General features: G+C 40.2%; 1 protein-coding gene across 4 annotated transcripts in view; it reads right to left on the bottom strand.

Annotated features, from left to right (window-relative positions):
- Positions 1-15,324, bottom strand: part of PTPN11 (protein tyrosine phosphatase non-receptor type 11) — a 70,150-nt gene extending 54,826 nt beyond the window's left edge. For 3 of the 4 annotated variants that reach the window (XM_059040544.2, XM_067016028.1, XM_059040547.2), the window contains exon 1: positions 15,093-15,314. In XM_059040544.2, coding sequence (XP_058896527.1) covers positions 15,093-15,106 — 14 coding nt within the window. In that variant the 5' untranslated portion in view covers positions 15,107-15,314. Of the gene's footprint in view, positions 1-15,092 lie in introns of all 4 variants that reach the window. The other variant, XM_059040545.2, reaches the window with a different exon arrangement.
- Positions 15,325-17,768: the final 2,444 nt, after the last annotated feature.

The raw sequence follows: 17,768 nt of genomic DNA, 5'->3' as shown, positions 1-17,768 counted from the left end.
CTGGACTTCAGGGTAGCCAAGGACAATGATGACTGCCTAAATTCACATCTTCCCACATATCCTTCAAAAACAATACGGGGGACTTCCCTGGCAGTCCAGTGGTTAAGACTCTACACTTCCAATGCAGGGGACACGAGTTCAATCCCCATGCCACACAATGTGGCCAGAATAAATAAATAAATAAATAAATAAATAATGAAAAAAAATTTTAAACTAAGGGGAAATTTTTTTTAAATATGGAATTTTTTAAAAAGAACAAGTAAAACCACATAATAACCTAACCATGCCCTCAACAGAAGTAGAAGACAGAGAATGCCCAAACTTCCAAATTACCTGTAAGTAAAAAAAGAATACCAAATCTCAGTAGTGATCTCTCATCTCCTTACTTCAACCCTCTGTGCCAAGCCAAGGGCATTCTGAGAAAAACTGCATGTCAGAGAGAACAGGGGAGCTAGTGGCAGGCCTAAAATTGCTGTAAAACCACCTCCAGAAAGAGAAAGTCCACTCTAAGTGTGAAAATACTGAAAAAGTTTTCTTGTAGATCAGAGCCCTATTTATAGGAAAGGGGAATGATTTAAGGTGTAGTGTTAGAAATGCATGGTCTCTGGGGAAGAAAATGGCAAAAAAGAGACAGGATCCATTTGGTAATTACGTGACAAAAAGGAAAGGAAGTAGAAGGGGGAAATTTATTTACCTGCAAACAAACAAACCAAAAACCCAGAGGACAAATAACCTCTCCCCTACCACAAACACAAATACATACACAAATCCACTAAAAAAAAAAAAACCTGGACTTTTCTATACTGACAGAAGAAGATGCCATTGAATTAGGAACCTTTAAAATATTTAAGAGCCACAAAATAAATAGGAAAAAAGTGAATAAGTCTATACAAAGTTACTACAAAAAAGAAGAGTCACACATCAGTCAGCTTTTGAAAATTACCCCAACCAAAAACCCACGATGCAGAAGAAAACTATAAGACAACACTCCAATCTGAATTAAATATACTCAAACAAGATTTGGGGATATGAAAAAACACTCTGAATAAGAAATTTAAAAGTTAAAAACAGAAATGGACAAAAAGTAGGAAAAAATGAAGAGGGAGTTGATCAAACTCAGAAAGAAAAGGGAAAAGAAAATCATCTCAGAAATGAAAACTAAATTACTAGGCACCCAAAGGAGAATAAGTTCAAATGAAAAGCTAATAAGTGGCATTAAAGAAAGGTAGGAAAACAATGGAGAGAATAAAATATGATGAAGAAAGAAGTAAAAGAGATCACAAAGAAAATGGTTAATATGAAAGACAAGCGAAGAAGAAACAACATACATATAATTGGGGGAAGGGGAGGGGGGAAAACACAATGGAACAGAACTAATATTTAAACCTAAATTGAAAAAACAAATAAAAAAAGATATGAATCTATACATTGGAAGGGTCCACCAGGTACTTGGGAAAATTAGCCCAGAATAATTGCTCTGACACTTGTTCTAATGAAACTATTACCCTTTAAAGACAAATGGAAAAAAATCTTCAAGGCCTCCACAAAAAACAAATAATTTACTATAACAAATTAGATTAGCATCTGACTTTTCAAAGCCAACATATAAAGCAAGTTGATAAATGAACAAGCATTTTTTTAAAACTCAATGAAAGAAAAGGGTAAACCAAGAATTTTATATCCAGCTAAGTTATCCTTCAACTATCAGAGCTACAGACAAAACAAGTTTCAACATACAACAACTAAGGGAATGCTGCACTTATCAGTCTTTCCTGATGAATATACTAGAGGATAAACTTTATCTAACCAAATGGTAACAAGCAACATTGACAAAATAACTGATGGTGAGCATTTAATAATCTATAAATGTCATGTAAGACTAAAACAAAGATGGGAATGAGAGTAGAAAACTAATGTACAACAGTTATATACTGTGACACAGCAGAACTACTACAACTAGAAAATGGGAAAATGAAAACAGAAAAAACCTCATTGCTGTATAGGCAATAGGCAATAGATGGGTGTTTAAGGATAATGAAAAAAATCTGATAAGCCTGAAAATAAAAGTTAAATAACAAAAAAGAGGACTAAGGACATTCAAAAAGGTGTAAGTACAAGATTAAAAAAAATACAAACCTTCCTAAATACCCCCTCAAAAAACTGTTTTCAACAAAAAATTTTTAGATGTACATCTTAGAAAAAAATTATATATATATTATATATATATATATACACAAACACACACGTACATACACACACACATCTCGTGAGAAACAATGCAAGGAAACACTACAGTTGACCCACGAACAACATGGGCTTTAGAGACACCGATCCTTGCGCAATTGAAAATTCATATATAATTTTATAGTCACCCCTCTATATCCACAGTTCTGCTTTCAATTGCATGGTTTCAACCAATGGCAGATTGTGTCATACTGTATTACATATTTATTGAAAAAAATCCGTGCATAAGTGGACCCGTGCAGTTCAAACTTAAGTTGTTCAAGGGTCAACTGTAAGTATAAAACATTAAGATAGAGGACTTCCCTGGTGGTGCAGTGGTTAAGAATCCGCCTGCCAACGCAGGAGACATGGGTTCAAACTCTGGTCCAGGAGGATTCCACATGCCGCGGAGCAAGTAAGCCTCAAGCCACAACTACTGAAGCCTGCGCACCTAGAGCCCGTGCTCCACAACAAGAGAAGCCAACACCATGAGAAGCCCATGCACTGCGACAAAAAATAGCCCCCTCTATCCACAACTAGACAGAAGCCCATGCACAGCAGTGAAGACCCAGTGCAGCCAAAAATAAATAAATAAATAAATAATAATTATTATTATTATTTTTGTGGTACGCGGGCCTCTCATCACTGTTGTGGCCTCTCCCGTTGTGGAGTACAGGCTCCGGACGCACAGGCTCAGCGGCCATGGCTCACGGGCCCAGCCACTCCGCGGCATGTGGGATCTTCCCGGACCGGGGCACAAACCCGTATCCCCTGCATTGGCAGGCGGATTCTCAACCACTGCACCACCAGGGAAGCCCAATAAATTTATTTTTAAAAATATTATGATAGAGTTGATACCAAACCTATCGGTCATAACAATAAATGTGGATGAGTTTGCTGTCTATTAAAAGAAATCAACAAACCTATGAATATTTATGTACCAAATAACACAGCAATCACCTTTGTGAAGCAAAAACTACAGGAGATGCAAGGAAATGCAGATGGAAACACACCAATAATAGCAGACTTTAATACACCACACTCAATACAAGATAAAAATAGACTAAAAAAATAGGTAAAGAGATAGAAAATCTAAATAACATAAACAATAGGGTAGATCTTATGTGCATATATTGAACTCCACACCCTGATAATAATTACACATTTTTCTCAAGCACCCAGAGCATTTCCATAAAAATTGATCAGATATATACAGTCACAAGGAAAACAGTAACCCCTATAAAGTAGAAGTATTACACAGAACAATATCATAATGCAATAAACCTGAACTTCACTAACAAAAGCAAAAAACAAAAGGCCCTTCTACCTTGAAATTTTAAAACCTTCCATTAAACAACTCTTAGGTAAAAGGGGAAATACAAGCTAAAATTAAACAATTTGTAAGAAATAATGGTGGGACTTCCCTGGTGGCACGGTGGTTAAGAATTCGCCTGCCAATGCAGGGGACAGGGGTTTGATCCCTAGTCCAGGAAGATTCCCACATGCCGCGCATCAACTAAGCCCGTGTGCTACAACTAGAGAAAGTCTGCACACAGCAAAGAAGACCCAAAGCAGGCAAAAATAAATAAATAAAGTTTATCATGGATTCTATTAAAACAAAGAAATAATGGCCATGAAAACACTACATATCAGCATCTATGGGATACAGCTAATGGAGTTACCAGTGGAAAATTCACTACACAAACAACTAACATTAATAAAAAATATAAAAGAATAAAAATAAAGTCCCAGTTCAAAAAAAAAAAAAAAAAACCCTAGAAAAAGGACAAAGAATAGCATAAGGAAGGATATCTATTTTATAAAGATAAAAGCAAGGGACTTCCCTAGTGGTGTGGTGGTTAAGAATCTGCCTGCCAATGGAGGGAACATGGGTTCGAGCCCTGGTCCGGGAAGATCCCACATGCTGCAGAGCAACTAAGTCCATGCACCACAACTACTGAGCCTGCACTCCAGAGCCCGCGAGTCACAACTGCTGAAGCCCGCACGCCTAGGGCCCGTGCTCCGCAACAAGAGAAGCCACCGCAATGAGAAGCCCGCGCACCGCAACGAAGAGCAGCCCCCACTTGCCAGAACTAGAGAAAGCCCGTGCGTAGCAACGAAGACCCAACGCAGCTAATAAATAAATAAATAAGCAAAAATCAAAGAAAAAGAAAACAAAAACGTAGTAGATCTAATAAAATCCTGCTTTTTAAAATTAACAAAATAGACAAACCACTAGTTAACTTATTCAGGAGTACAAAAAAAATCACAAATACACAAAACAAGAAATGACAAGGGGGAAATAAGCATTGGAACAGAAGAAAAAAATGTTTTTAAAGAAACTTCTTTGCAGACTGCTGTGCAAATAAATTATAAAATCTAGATGAAGTGAATAATTATCTAGGGAAATACAGACTGCCAAAACTGAGTCCACTAGAGAGAAAACTTAGGCAAACCAATTTCTATATAAAAATAGAGAAAGCAATTTTAAAACTACCCCACAGAAAAGCACCAGGTCCAGATGGTTTCAAAACGGAATTCTATCAAACTTTCAAAGACCAGACCATCCCACTGCTCTATAAATTATTCCAGAGAGTCAAAAGGAAAGGAAAACGTACCACTTCCTTTCATGAAGCAAATATAACACTGATACCTATACCAGATAAAGACAGCTACTTCAGTGATACGGAAGGCAGACACCTTGCTCCTAATTCTAATTATTTTAAAATTATAATGATGGTTATACTGCAGTATTTTTTTTTTAAAGACCTTAAACCTACAATTGTCAGGTTAATGAAGTGAACGAAGGGAAAAACCATTCTGTCTCCCGTCTACAGCTCTCTCCCAGCATCTTCCTCCATAATTGGTCTTCATTAAACGAAATACTGCGGGCTCAGAGGTTGCTTCATTTTTAAATACCAGTCATCCAGCCTGGGCCGCCACCACCTATGGGGGAACTGTTCCCTTACTGTCACCATTGTTATCTCCTCTTTCTTTTTTAAAATAGATTCTAGAATAATTTCTCAGGTTTGTCCTCAACCTCACCACTGGGAGGACTGCCTCAAGGGCACTCTTTACTGCTTCTAGCAAGATCTTTTTATTTATCTTCCTGTTTTTCACTCCTGTTTCATCTTTATCTCAGCCAACTACTTCAGGCAGCTCTAATTTTTTATAGACTCAGAGTCCTTTAGAATCTTGTTGAGAACACAAACATAAACTTCTAAAACCTTTTAAAATTCATTTACTAAAACAGCACAGATAGGTATGAAATTCAGAGAAAAAGCCCAAGCTTCCCTTGCATCATCAGAAGTCACTAGTTAGCAATTTCCTAATCTTTGAGAAATGTCTCGTGCATATACATACATATACTTACCTACGTGTGCATGTGTGCAAACACACTACTCTCTCTATGCCAGCCTGTGTGGAACACACACATACACAAATGCAATCCTGATCTACACCCCAATGTTTTCTCTTACAACAAGGCAAAGACCTTTCCGTGCGAGCATTCTTTTTAATGGCTATACACTATTTCATTATAAGAATGTACCCTCCATAATTTAATCCCTATGAGAGGACATTTATATTATTCATAGATTTTTGTCATTACAAATAATGCAGCATGTCACACCCTTCATAATCATCTTTATACACTTTTACAAGTATATCTGTAAATTAAAATTTTAGAAATAAAACTGCTTTGACGAGTTTTTTTTTTTACTCTGACATTTGCCAAACCACACTCAAAAGAAGGTACCAGTTTCGACTCCCATGAATTAAGCATGAAAGCCCGTTTTCTCCCAGTTTTGCCAATACTACGTATATTACCAAACTTTTTATCTGAGTCATGGAAAATGGTACCATTCTAGTTTGCATTTCTATGTGAGACTAGCACTTTTTCATGTTTTCAGACCACTTTTGTTTTTCGTTTTCTGTGAGTTGTCAGCTTGTCATTGTTTGTTTTCTATTGGATTTTTTCTCTTACTGATTTAAAAAGGCTCTTCTTGATAGAACCAGAAAATGATCCTTTATTGTACATGTGACAATATTTGTCTTAGCTTTTTTCCCCTTTTACTTGCTTGTGGTTCTTTTTTTTCCCCAAAGAAATTCATCTTGGCATGGTTAAATTTATCAGCTTTTTCCTTTATGGCTTCTGGGTTTCTTGCTATGTTTAGAAAAAACCCGCAGCACTGTTGTGAAATGGAAATAAATTAATACACATAAAATGCTTAGCACAGAAAAAAACTCCAAGGAGTTTCACCTGTGGAACTAGGAATTTAGTTTTAGGTCAGAATAAAACACCATAAAGGCACAGATTTTAACAGGACCCTGCAATAGGTACTAAAAAGGGGGGATGACTGGGAGAAGAAAGTAAATAAGACAGAGATGAGAATTTACATCAAGAAAGAGTATGGGGCTTCCCTGGTGGCGCAGTGGTTGAGAATCTGTCTGCCGATGCAGGGGACATGGGTTCGTGCCCCGGTCCGGGAAGATCCCACATGCCACAGAGCGGCTGGGCCCGTGAGCCATGGCCACTGAGCCTGTGCGTCCGGAGCCTGTGCTCTGCAACAGGAGAGGCCACAACAGTAAGAGGCCCGCGTACCACACACACACAAAAAAAATTTAAAAAAAAAAAAAAAAGAGTATGGAGACAAAGAGAAGACAGAATTATTATTTACTACTACTAATATTTTATATTTAATAAAAATTTATAAATTATAAAATGGAAAAGATTTCTCCATACTTATATTATTACATACACTTTTTTTCCCCTCAATTATCAACTAGCTCTGATAGCAAGGAAAAAAAATAATTTACTGGCCATTATATATTATGGCTGGTTAAAATTGTAGCTACATTTACTGTTTGCCATGTGCCAGTGTGCAAAGTAGACTCCAAAAGTCAAACTTTTAACCATTACACTCTGCTATTTATTTCTAAAAATTTCTAAAGCAGAACTCTGACTGTAGATGGTCTTCATTCACAACCATGTGTTCTCACCTTTGTATATTTTACAAAAATAACACTTATGTAGAGTATCCTGCAGATGCTGAGGGACATTATAGAAGTGACTTCCACTGCTGAAGGTGACGCTAGGTAACTACATCCAGCACCCATCAGGTAGATTGGCAGAGGAGATAAGGCAGGTGGTCTCTTTAGCCCTTTATTAAATAAACATTATTTCATTTCCAACTTCTAATTATACCTATCATGTTATTATTATTCACACACAAAAGAGTGAACACAGGAGTGATGTTTACAGGGGAAACTTAGTAACCAGCATTTAGCACAAAGGCTAGACAGAGTATGGGCTTAATAAACATTTGTTATGCTGTTGTTATCATTATTATTATTGGTGGAAGATATGCAGATAGATTCTTCTCCTGCATAATTATGTTAGTTTCACACAGACCATTTTGAGATATGAATCATTTATGTTACACTGTCTTTTCAAAAACTGAACTTCACAGCTCAGGGGCTGTCCCTACATTATCTCAAACAGTATATAATTAGAAATTGAAAGTTCCATTCCATAACCCACTCACTTGAGTTTTGATATACTGTAAACTCTCCTTCCTTGGCTATTTTTTTCAAAAAGCCTTTGTATTTACCAAAAAAGTCTTTCCCAATGACACGTTTAATATTTGTAGTCCAATTACTGGCAGTTTTGTGATTTGCAACATGCTTATTGCTAACACAGAGCAGTTAGAGTTCATTCAACCCCTGAGATCTTAGTGAGAGACAGTAAGGAAGAATAGTGGAGTTAATAGGACTAATATGATATTATAGAGCTGGCCTCAAGGATTATTACACTGGTAATATTAGGTACTGAGGGTGTACATCTCTAAACCCTGCCCCCATCTCCCACCTAGTGTGAATTCAAATAGCAGAGGTTAGTCTCCCCAAAAAGTAATGTAAATATATCTGTAGTACCTAAAAGGAGGGGAAAAGGGCAAATTCGTATATCTACATTTGGGTCTGTCAACAAGGTGGGTCCATACAGGATGAGAAAAAACAGATAAATTTCCAGTCTTCCTCATGTATACAGTGGGCACTTGGTGAACGACTGCTGCCTGAATTAACTTCGGGGAATGAAGAAAATCCAGGGAGGAGAAAAGAGAGAGGAAGGGCATAGCGAAACAGTCACACAGGGAAGCGGGGGAAGAGCATTCTCCTCCTGCACATTCTAACTCCTGCAAACCTGCCAGAGCTTGACAATCCCTTCTAATAGGTCATCCTCTGGCACTGTCTATTATTTATTAAGACTCTCAGGTCATAAGATGGTCCAGGTCGGTACCACCCATCTCACAGAAAGAGCTTGAAAACACATACACACACACGACACCAACACTTGTGAAAAGGAGCCTCAAATCAATGTCTAAAACAAATCAGCCCTGTGCTGAGTGGGCCTGAAGAAAGGAAAGACAGAATCCTTGCCTCCAAGACAGTTTACAAACCCAAACTATTTGCCCAGAAATCTAAATCCCTCATTAGTGAATACAGATTCTGCAAAGGCTTAGCTCACTGAGGCCAGGACCTTATTTATGTCAAGTGAGTTTAAAAAAAAAAAAAATGCTAATGAACCAAAAAGAAAATACAATGATGCTGAATATTTTATCTATGTCCCCTTCCCCCAGTGATGTGGGGAAACAGTCAAGCAGGCCAATAATTTCAGGAACTTATTCTCAAGGCTGTTATGCTAAGAAGGGAATTTAAACTAGGGATCCAAAGTCTTAATTCAGTTTCTTGCCTAAATATAAAGTGATACTGGGTATAGCCTTCTTACCCGCTGCTCCAGAAAAATCATTATCTTTGTCCTTGGGGAGAAAGTTTAGAGTTTGGTACTTTCTGCAGATTACAAGAATATTCCTCTTTTCCAATTAAATTTTAATTTTCTATGGGAAAAGGATGAGTCACAAGGGAGGGGCAGTCGATAGGGACAAGCATTCTAGGTAACAGAGGCTAGAAAAAAAAGTGAAGGCAGCTAGCTTTCCAATGGTAGTGGAGAGCTATGTCTTTATAAATCATTATCTTTTCATAGAGTTTCACTGGTCAGCATCTCTGCTCTGATGACAAGGCAATAAATGGAAACTGCCTCCAAAAGTCTTTCCACAAATGGCTTCTACCCTGTTCAAAGCCTCTCTCTCTCTTGTCTGCGCTCCCTGGGTCCACTCCAGCCTCCTACAATCTTCCCTTCACAGCAGCTAGAGGGATATTTTTAAATAGATCAGCTCACGCCACTCCCCTGATCACATCCTTCTATAGTTTTGCATTGCTCTTAAAATACAACCCAAACTCCTCTCCATGGTCCACGTGACAGTGAGGACCTTAAAAATCCCTGTGTGGTCTAGTCCCCACCTACAGCCCCAGTCTCAGCTCCTCCACGTGCTCCCTTCTGTCCTTCAAGCACGCCAAGAACTCCCTACCTCAGCACTCTTGCACTTGCTGTTTCCTTAAAACCTGGAGCACCCGATGCCTAGCACAGTGCCCTGCGCACTTAGTAATACCACGATAAATACGTTAAATCCCAAGTTCTTGAATGAATGGGTCAGTGCTTCATTAGAGTGGGTCAATGGAATGACACAGACTTGGATCTATAGTCTACTATTTTTAAAATAAACATATTGTGTGTATATGTATATGCGTGTAGACAGACATATATACAGTGTGCATGAATGTGTATATCAGTATAAAAGTATGTATGTATTCTAAACAGTATGCTCTATACTAGCAAATTTCAGTTTCAGTTTGGTACTACGTTCATCAAACTCATTTGATGCTAGCCTACAAGTCTGTCTCCCTCTCTAAATTCAATGCTCCTTGTGAATGTGAATCGTATCTTTCATATTTCAGTGTTGCCAAGGACCACAGCATATACAAGCTTGCTAAATGCACACAACCCTCCAAAACTCAGTAATGAACTGGGCTGCATTTTAGGGTGTTTGAATTCATTTCGGGGAGGGTCTCAAACCGTTGGTTGCAGGCCACAACTGCCACAGAACCTGCCAAACATCAGTATTTGCCTTCCCCTTCCTTAAAAAGGTCAGCATTGGAGGGCAAGTGCTGTCTGTGTTTCCCAAAGGGAAAGAGGAGTAAGCACAGTATCTTCTATTGTTCCATAGCTGCCTAAGAAAGTACACCAAGGCCCGCTAGTAACAACTACAAACAAGGGCTGGCTCTGCTTTTCCAGCGCTTGTGCGACTCTCTAACATTCGCCACACTGACCACTTGCAAGAAGGGTAAGTGATCTTTGCAGTGGCCCCTGCATTTGAGCAGCTCTGGACAAAAACCTGAGCTTACATCGGGGCAGGACATTAATAAAGACAACCCATTTTCAACTGGAAAGACGTAGAACTGTTATTTTTCAGTAAGGCAAGTTTATTTACTCCCACAGGATAGAAACAAACAGGGCCATTTGTCCCAGGAGAGCCTGGGACAAATGTACCTGACCTGCCTCAGATAAATCAAAAGCCTAGAGTCTGAGAACAAGCTAAATTTTCTGCCCCACTCAGTTCAAGCCCTCAGACACTACCTTCCAGAGGAACAAAAGCAAATGCAAAAGATGTACCAGATGCTGAAGAGTACAGCCAGTTTTGTCAGCTAAACAAGGCAGAGTAGGGCAGCCAAGCAATCTCAAAATCTAAACTCAGCACTAGCATTGCTATATTACCTGGGTGGGAGGGAGAATCGTGTAATTGTTCATACCTTCCTTTTCTTACCTATGATGTTGAGATGTATCAGCATAGTGAATATATGACATTGTAATTATTAAATGCATACAAACTCTAAACCCTAAACCCATGAACCAAAAAGAATTACTTTGATAATTAAACAAAATTCAGAATATTAGTCATTCAGGAGTTAGCTCATATGATCACTTCCTCAGACTTTTCCTAAACCCATTATCAAAACTAACCTCGTTCTCCATATTCGGTTTATTTTTTTCCCTCCCAGCAGTTATTACTACCGGAAATAGTCTCATTTATTCATGTGTTTGTCCACTTTTTCTCTCAGCCATGAGAACAACGATCTTTGCCTATTCTACTGCTTCATCCTGCCTGGTTCAATAACTACTTGTTGAATGAATTAATTCTGAGGTTAAAAATCATTTGAAAAAGAACACAGTTCGAAGACTAACACTATCTGATTTCAAGACTTGTTATAAAGCTACAATGATCAAGATCATGTGGTATTGGCATAAGGAAAGACAAATAGATTAATGGAACAGAAGAGAGTCTAGAAATAGGCCCACATATAAATGGACAACTGATTTTCAACAAAGGTACAAGTTCAATTAAGACAGACAGTCTTTTCAACAAATGGTGCTAGAACAACTGGACACCCATATGCAAAAAAGAGAAGATACAGCCACACCTCATACCACATACAAAAGTTAACTCAAAGTGGATCATAAACCTAAAACTATAAAACTTGTAGAAAACAAGAGAAAACATTTGAGACATTTTGGGTCAAGCAAAAACTTCTTAGGAATGACACCACAAGCATGATCCTTTTTTTTTAAATTGATAAACTGGACTTCAGCAAAATTAAAAACCTCTGTTTAAAACACTTTAAAAAATGAAAAGACAAGCCACAGACTAAAAGAAAATACTTGCAATTCTGATCAAAGACTTGTATCAAGAATAAGAAGCTCTCAAATTTCAACAAGAAAACAAACAAGTAAATTTTATTTTTTTAACAAGTAAATTTTAAAAGGGAAAAATACTTAATCAAATAGACGTGTCACCAAAGAAGATATACAGATGGCAAAAAAGCACATGAAAAGATGATCAACATTATTAGTCACCAGGGAAGATACAAATTAAAACTACAATGAATAAATATCAAATCATTATGCTGTATACCTGAAACTAATATAATGTTCTATGTCAATTATACCTCCATTAAAATATTAAATAAGTAAAATTAAAATTAAAAAATTAAAAAGTGCTGATACGGGGAAAAAAGTACAATGAGATACAATGACACATCCTTTAAATGGCTAACATTTAAAAACTGACCATTCCAAGTGCTGGCCAGGATGCGGAGGAACCGTAACCCTAATACACTTTGAAAAAGTTTGGCAATTGCTGAAAAAGTTAAATATATATCTGCTATGTGATCCAACCATACCACTGATAGGTATTTACCAACGAGGAATGAAAGTACACATCCATACAAACACTTGTACATGAACATTCAGAGCAGCTTTATTTGTGAAGCCAAACTCTGAAACAACCCAAACATCCATCAACAGGTGGATGGATAAATAAACGGTGGTACATCCATAAAATGGAATATTACTAATCAATAAAAAGTAAGGAACTATATGACACACACTACAACATGGATGAATTTCAACATAATTTTGCTGAGCATAAGAAGCCACACATAAAAGTTCATTCACATAAAATTCTAGGAAATGCAAACTAATGTATAGTAACAGGAAGCAGAAGAGTGTTTGCCTGGCAACAAGGAAGGGATTATAAAGGGCATGAGGAGCCATCAAAAGGGGTGATGGGTATGTTCAGTATCTTGACTGTGGTGATGGTTTCACGAGTGTATACATGTGTCAAGACTTATCAAATTGTACACTTAAATATATGCAATTTGTTGCATGTCATTTATACCTCAATAAAGCTGGGTTAAAATAATAAAAGACCTATGATCTGAAAAATAATAATAAATAATCCCCAATTATGTGTGTTACATTCATAATCTGCTTTTTAGGTGGCACACATTTCTTTTCCATAATAGGTAAGGGAGGGCTGGAGGAGAGGAGGAATTACTCCGTTTCAAACTGTCATCTTTACCACTTGCTGCTTTGGCTATACCCACACTTCCTGGCTTCTAAACTAACAAGCTGGACAATGTAGGGTCTATTACTACCCAGCCCCTACCCCACTCCCAGCCCCCAGTCTTTGTCTCCTAAAAGAAGCAGATCCTTACTTGTCTGGAAGAGCAGACACAAGGAACAAAAGGCTCAATGACTATTTGACAGATTAAATAGACAACTGTTTTATTTAAAAGCTCCCTAAGGAATTAGAACATTTGAGGCTATACACTGTTCTGCTGAAATGCAATTATATATTACCCAGATCTGTAAGCACTTGCCAACAGACCTGTCCAAATCACTCACTTCCTAAGTTTTCAGTTTTCTTCTTTCTCTCTCTTTTCATTCCACGAATGAATAATGTGCAGGTATTTCTGAGAAGACATTCCTAATATTTTGAAAAGTCTCTCATTCAAATAACTACAACAGCTTGAAACAGTTTCTCAAATGTCTAAGACAGTGATCATAACAGGACAATGAAGTCTAAACAATGGGTCTTATATATGAATCGTATATAAAGAGTGGAAATACAAAATAGCAGGATCATTACCTGAAAACAGTAGATCACACTACTGTTTAACAACAGAATCAAGGCTTACAAATTATTGGCAATACTTATAAAATAATAGTAACCTGGTATTTAACAGAGGGGTTCTGGCTCCATCATTTATTGATTGAGTGACCTTAGGCAAGTTGCCTAACTTCTTTGTTTAAAAATTTTTTTATTTTATTTATTTTTGGCTGCATTGGGTCTTCGTTGCTGCGCACAGTCTTTCTCTAGTTACGGGGACCAGGGACTACTCTTTGCTGTGGTATGTGGGCTTCTCTTGTTGCAGAGCACGGGCTCTAGGAGTGCGGGCTTCAGTAGTTGTGGCTCATGGGCTCAGTAGTTGTGGCTCGCGGGCTCTAGAGCACAGCACGGGCTCCAGAGCACAAGCTCAGTAGTTGTGGCGCAAGGGCTTAGTTGCTCCGGGTCATGTGGGATCTTCCCCGACCAGAGCTCGAACCCCGAACCCGTGTCCCCTGCATTGGCAGGTGGATTCTTAACCACTGTGTCACCAGGGAAGCCCAGGTTGCCTAACTTCTGAAACTCACTTTACTCATCTTTAGAACGGGGATAACAATACCTACCTCATAGAGTTATAGTAAGGATTAAACTTTTTTGGCATACCGTAAGAGCTAAATAAATGTTAGCTATTAGTAGTATGATTACCCTGAGCTTTCAAAGGATCTCATTAATTCACTAACCCTCCTTCTGACTCTTAGGTTCAAATCCTATCATTTACTAGCATGTTTCTTCTGAGCCTCAGTTTCCACATCTGTAAAACGGGGCTGATTAATGTTACCTGACTTTTAAGGTTGTGAAGGATTAAATAACTAGACATACAGCTCCCTTCCCTCCCATCTCCCAAAGCGAAGATCGCAGAGGAAGGAAATACTTCTAATAGCTGCAGATACAGTCAGTTTTTCCATTTCTGGCACGTGAGGGGTGGGGGGGAAAGGAGATGCAAAGAGGCATATAAAGGGGTCAGGGATCCTGAGTAAAGCCCCCAAATGCGCGCAGGAGGCAGAGGGACCCGGAGCGTCTCGACCGTCGGGGTCCTGGCCCCGCGCAACTGGCCCCTACTCTCCCCTCCCGTGTCCCAGGCCGAGGAGCCTCCCCAAGTGAGCGGGGTTATTTCGGAATCACCATGAGGCAATTCTCATGAGGCAATGGGTCAGGAATGCGGGGCCGAGCCGGGCCGCTGGCGTCTGCGGTTCCCCGGGCGGTTCTACCTGCCCCGTCCAGACGGGCATCCCCAGGGCTGCGGGAGCCGGAACTCGGGGAGGCAGGAAATGAATGGGGACCCGAGGGGTGGGGGCGCGGTGGGGCCGGACCCCGGGCCCGGGAGGACTAGGGTGTTGGGACGGAGCCTGCCCTCGCGACCCCGGACGGGAGTCCGAAGCCCAGCCGGGCCGCCCCCTCCCGGGCGGGGCTGAACGAAAGCGGCGGGGGCCGGGCCGAGGCCCGCGCCGGGCCCTCGGGGCTCCTCACCTCCGCGATGTCATGTTCCTCCCGCCCTCCGGCTCCGCGACGGACCCGCTCCTAGCTCAGGCTCCGCTGGGCCCGGTCACATCGGGCTGGCCCAAGGGAGGCCCGCTCCGGACCGGACGGGGGGCAGAGCCAGCCGGCCGCGCGCAGACCCCCCTCCAGGCCTGGGGATCCCAGAGACTGTGCAGCCGCCCCCCAAGCCCGGTTCGCTCCTCCTCCTCCCCCGCCCTTCGCTGCCGGCGCCACTGTGACGTCACCCCCACGCGACGCCCGCCGCTACTTCCTGCTTCCATGCTGCGGTGGACTGAGCGGTGGCTGGTGATGGCAGTTCGATGGCTCACTGGACACTTCTACGCGCTGTTTCCAAAGCACCCTCTCATCCTCTTTTAGATCTTGGCGTCAGGCGGTGCATTGCGCGCTCAAGTTGCACGCACTCGCGTGAATTGATCGCATCCGCTCCCACCGTGTCAATTTTCATCCCTGCGCCAAGTCGAATTTCATTCATTTCATTCCGCAAACAGTCGCTCCACTTACTAGCTGTGTAACCTTAGGAAAGTTCTTTGGTTTCTCTGAGCCTCAGTTTCCTCCATTCCTTCATTTCTGTAAAATGAAAATAGTAATTGTATTTTCTTCGTAGGATTATGGGGAGGATTAAATACGTAAAATGTTTAGAACTAGGCCTGGCCTATTTAATAAATGCTTTGTGATTATTAGCTGTATTAAATATCATTAGAAGGACACATCTGAGTGTTTTCTATCTGCTAGGCACTGATTTTTGACTATGGGGATACAACAGTGAACTGAAAAGACAAAAATCTTGTTGTTCTCATGGGAGGAGCTACAGTAATCAAGATAAATAAAACACACAAGATAATACTCCAGTCCTCATTTCCATTCTTTTTTCCATAGCCCTGTATATTATTTTAAATAAGTTAGTTATGAAAGGCTTCACTAAGGATAACATTTGAGTAAAGGAGCAGTCAGTGGGAATAATTTAGGGGAAGAACATTTAAAACTCAGAGAGAGGCCAGTGCAAAGGCCCTGAGGCAGGAGGCTGCCTCCTGTATTTGAAGAAAAATGAAGAAGTCTCTGGCTGGAGCACAGTAGGAGGTGGGAGGGGTATAGGAGATGTAAAGAGAATAGTAGAAAGGAGGTGAGAAAGGGGTAGAGATGGTATGGGGTTGTAGAGGCTATTTAAATGAACAGTAAAATGGAGAGCCACTGAAAGATTTTCAGCAGAAAAGGAATATAATCTATGCTTTAAAAGTATTACTTTGGGTACTTTGAGTTATTGGATCAAGAGGGCAAGGCTGGGAACAGAGACCAGTTCAGAATAGTAGAATACTGTAATATTGGAGATGATGGAGATGAGGTAGCTCAGACCAGAGTGAGAAGGTAGAGCTTTTTTACCTGATGAATGCTTCTGTGACTCATTAAGGGCCACAGATCTAGGAAATGGCAGAGCCAGAATTCAAACCCACATCTATAGAGCTCCAAAATCCTCATTTTTTCCTCCCAATGCTCCCCATCTCATTCCTATACAAAGAATTCTCATACAGTATGCTAACTGCTTCAGCATTGATGTTACCCAAAAATCCTTACAAAAATTGTATTTAATATATGCCAGTTTAATTTAGGTAATAGGTATTCAACAAGCCGTTGTCTGGCCTGTTTCTCTCCATTCCCCTGAAGCCTGGCCCCCAGATGACCCAAACAACATCCTGATTGATCTTAGGCCTGCAGACTTGCCCTCTCCAATCCATTCACCACATAATAGCCACAGTAATCTAAAATGCAAAACAAGTTGCTCCTTAAATTGAACACTTCAATGACTTTTCTTTTTTTATATAAAAATTTATTTATTTATTTATTTTTGGCTGCATTGGGTCTTTGTTGCTTCGTGCGGGCTTTCTCTAGCTGCAGCAAGTAGGGGCTACTCTTTGTTGTGGTGAGCAGGCTTCTCATTGTAGTGGCTTCTCTTGTGGCAGAGCACGGACTCTAGGCGTGCAGGCTTCAGTAGTTGTGGCACACAGTCTTAATTGCTCTGCAGCATGTGGGATCTTCCCGGACCAGGGCTCAAACCCGTGTCCCCTGCACTGGCAGGAGGATTCTTAACCACTGCACCACCAAGGAAGCCCTTCGATGGCTTTTCATTGCTTTTAGGATGCAGTCAAAAAAAATTTTTAACAACCACCTGGTCTTGTCCCAGCTCACTTTACTAGTCCCTTCTCTCCCCACCACTCTATGACCCAGCCATGCTGAATGACTTTCAGTTCCTCTCAATAGCCATGTTCTCTCCCAGCTCAGGGCTTTTAAACAATCTACTCCGTTTCCCTGGAGAATTCTGACCCCCCTCCCCATGAACTCTAGTCCATGCCTCTGATCTCAGGCTAGAAGTCATCTCCTCTGGAAAAGAATGATCTGATTCTCCTATGCCATCTTAGATGGTCCCCAAGACAGCTATCCTAGCTTAGAACTGAACACACTCCATTATAAATCTAAGACACAATATCATATGAGGATTAAGTTCTTAATCTCCAAAGGTCAGCCTGCCTGCCTGCCTGGATGTCCTTGGGTAAGTCACTTGAGTCCTCTGTGTCTCAGTTTACTTCTCTGTAAAATGGAGGGATCAAAATGCTACCCACCATAGGGTAGGTTGTGAAGAATAAAAGAGTTAAT

The sequence above is a fragment of the Kogia breviceps genome, chromosome 15 (assembly GCF_026419965.1).
Source record: "Kogia breviceps isolate mKogBre1 chromosome 15, mKogBre1 haplotype 1, whole genome shotgun sequence".
Lineage (NCBI taxonomy): Eukaryota > Metazoa > Chordata > Mammalia > Artiodactyla > Physeteridae > Kogia > Kogia breviceps.
This window is presented reverse-complemented; position numbering and strand designations above follow the sequence as displayed.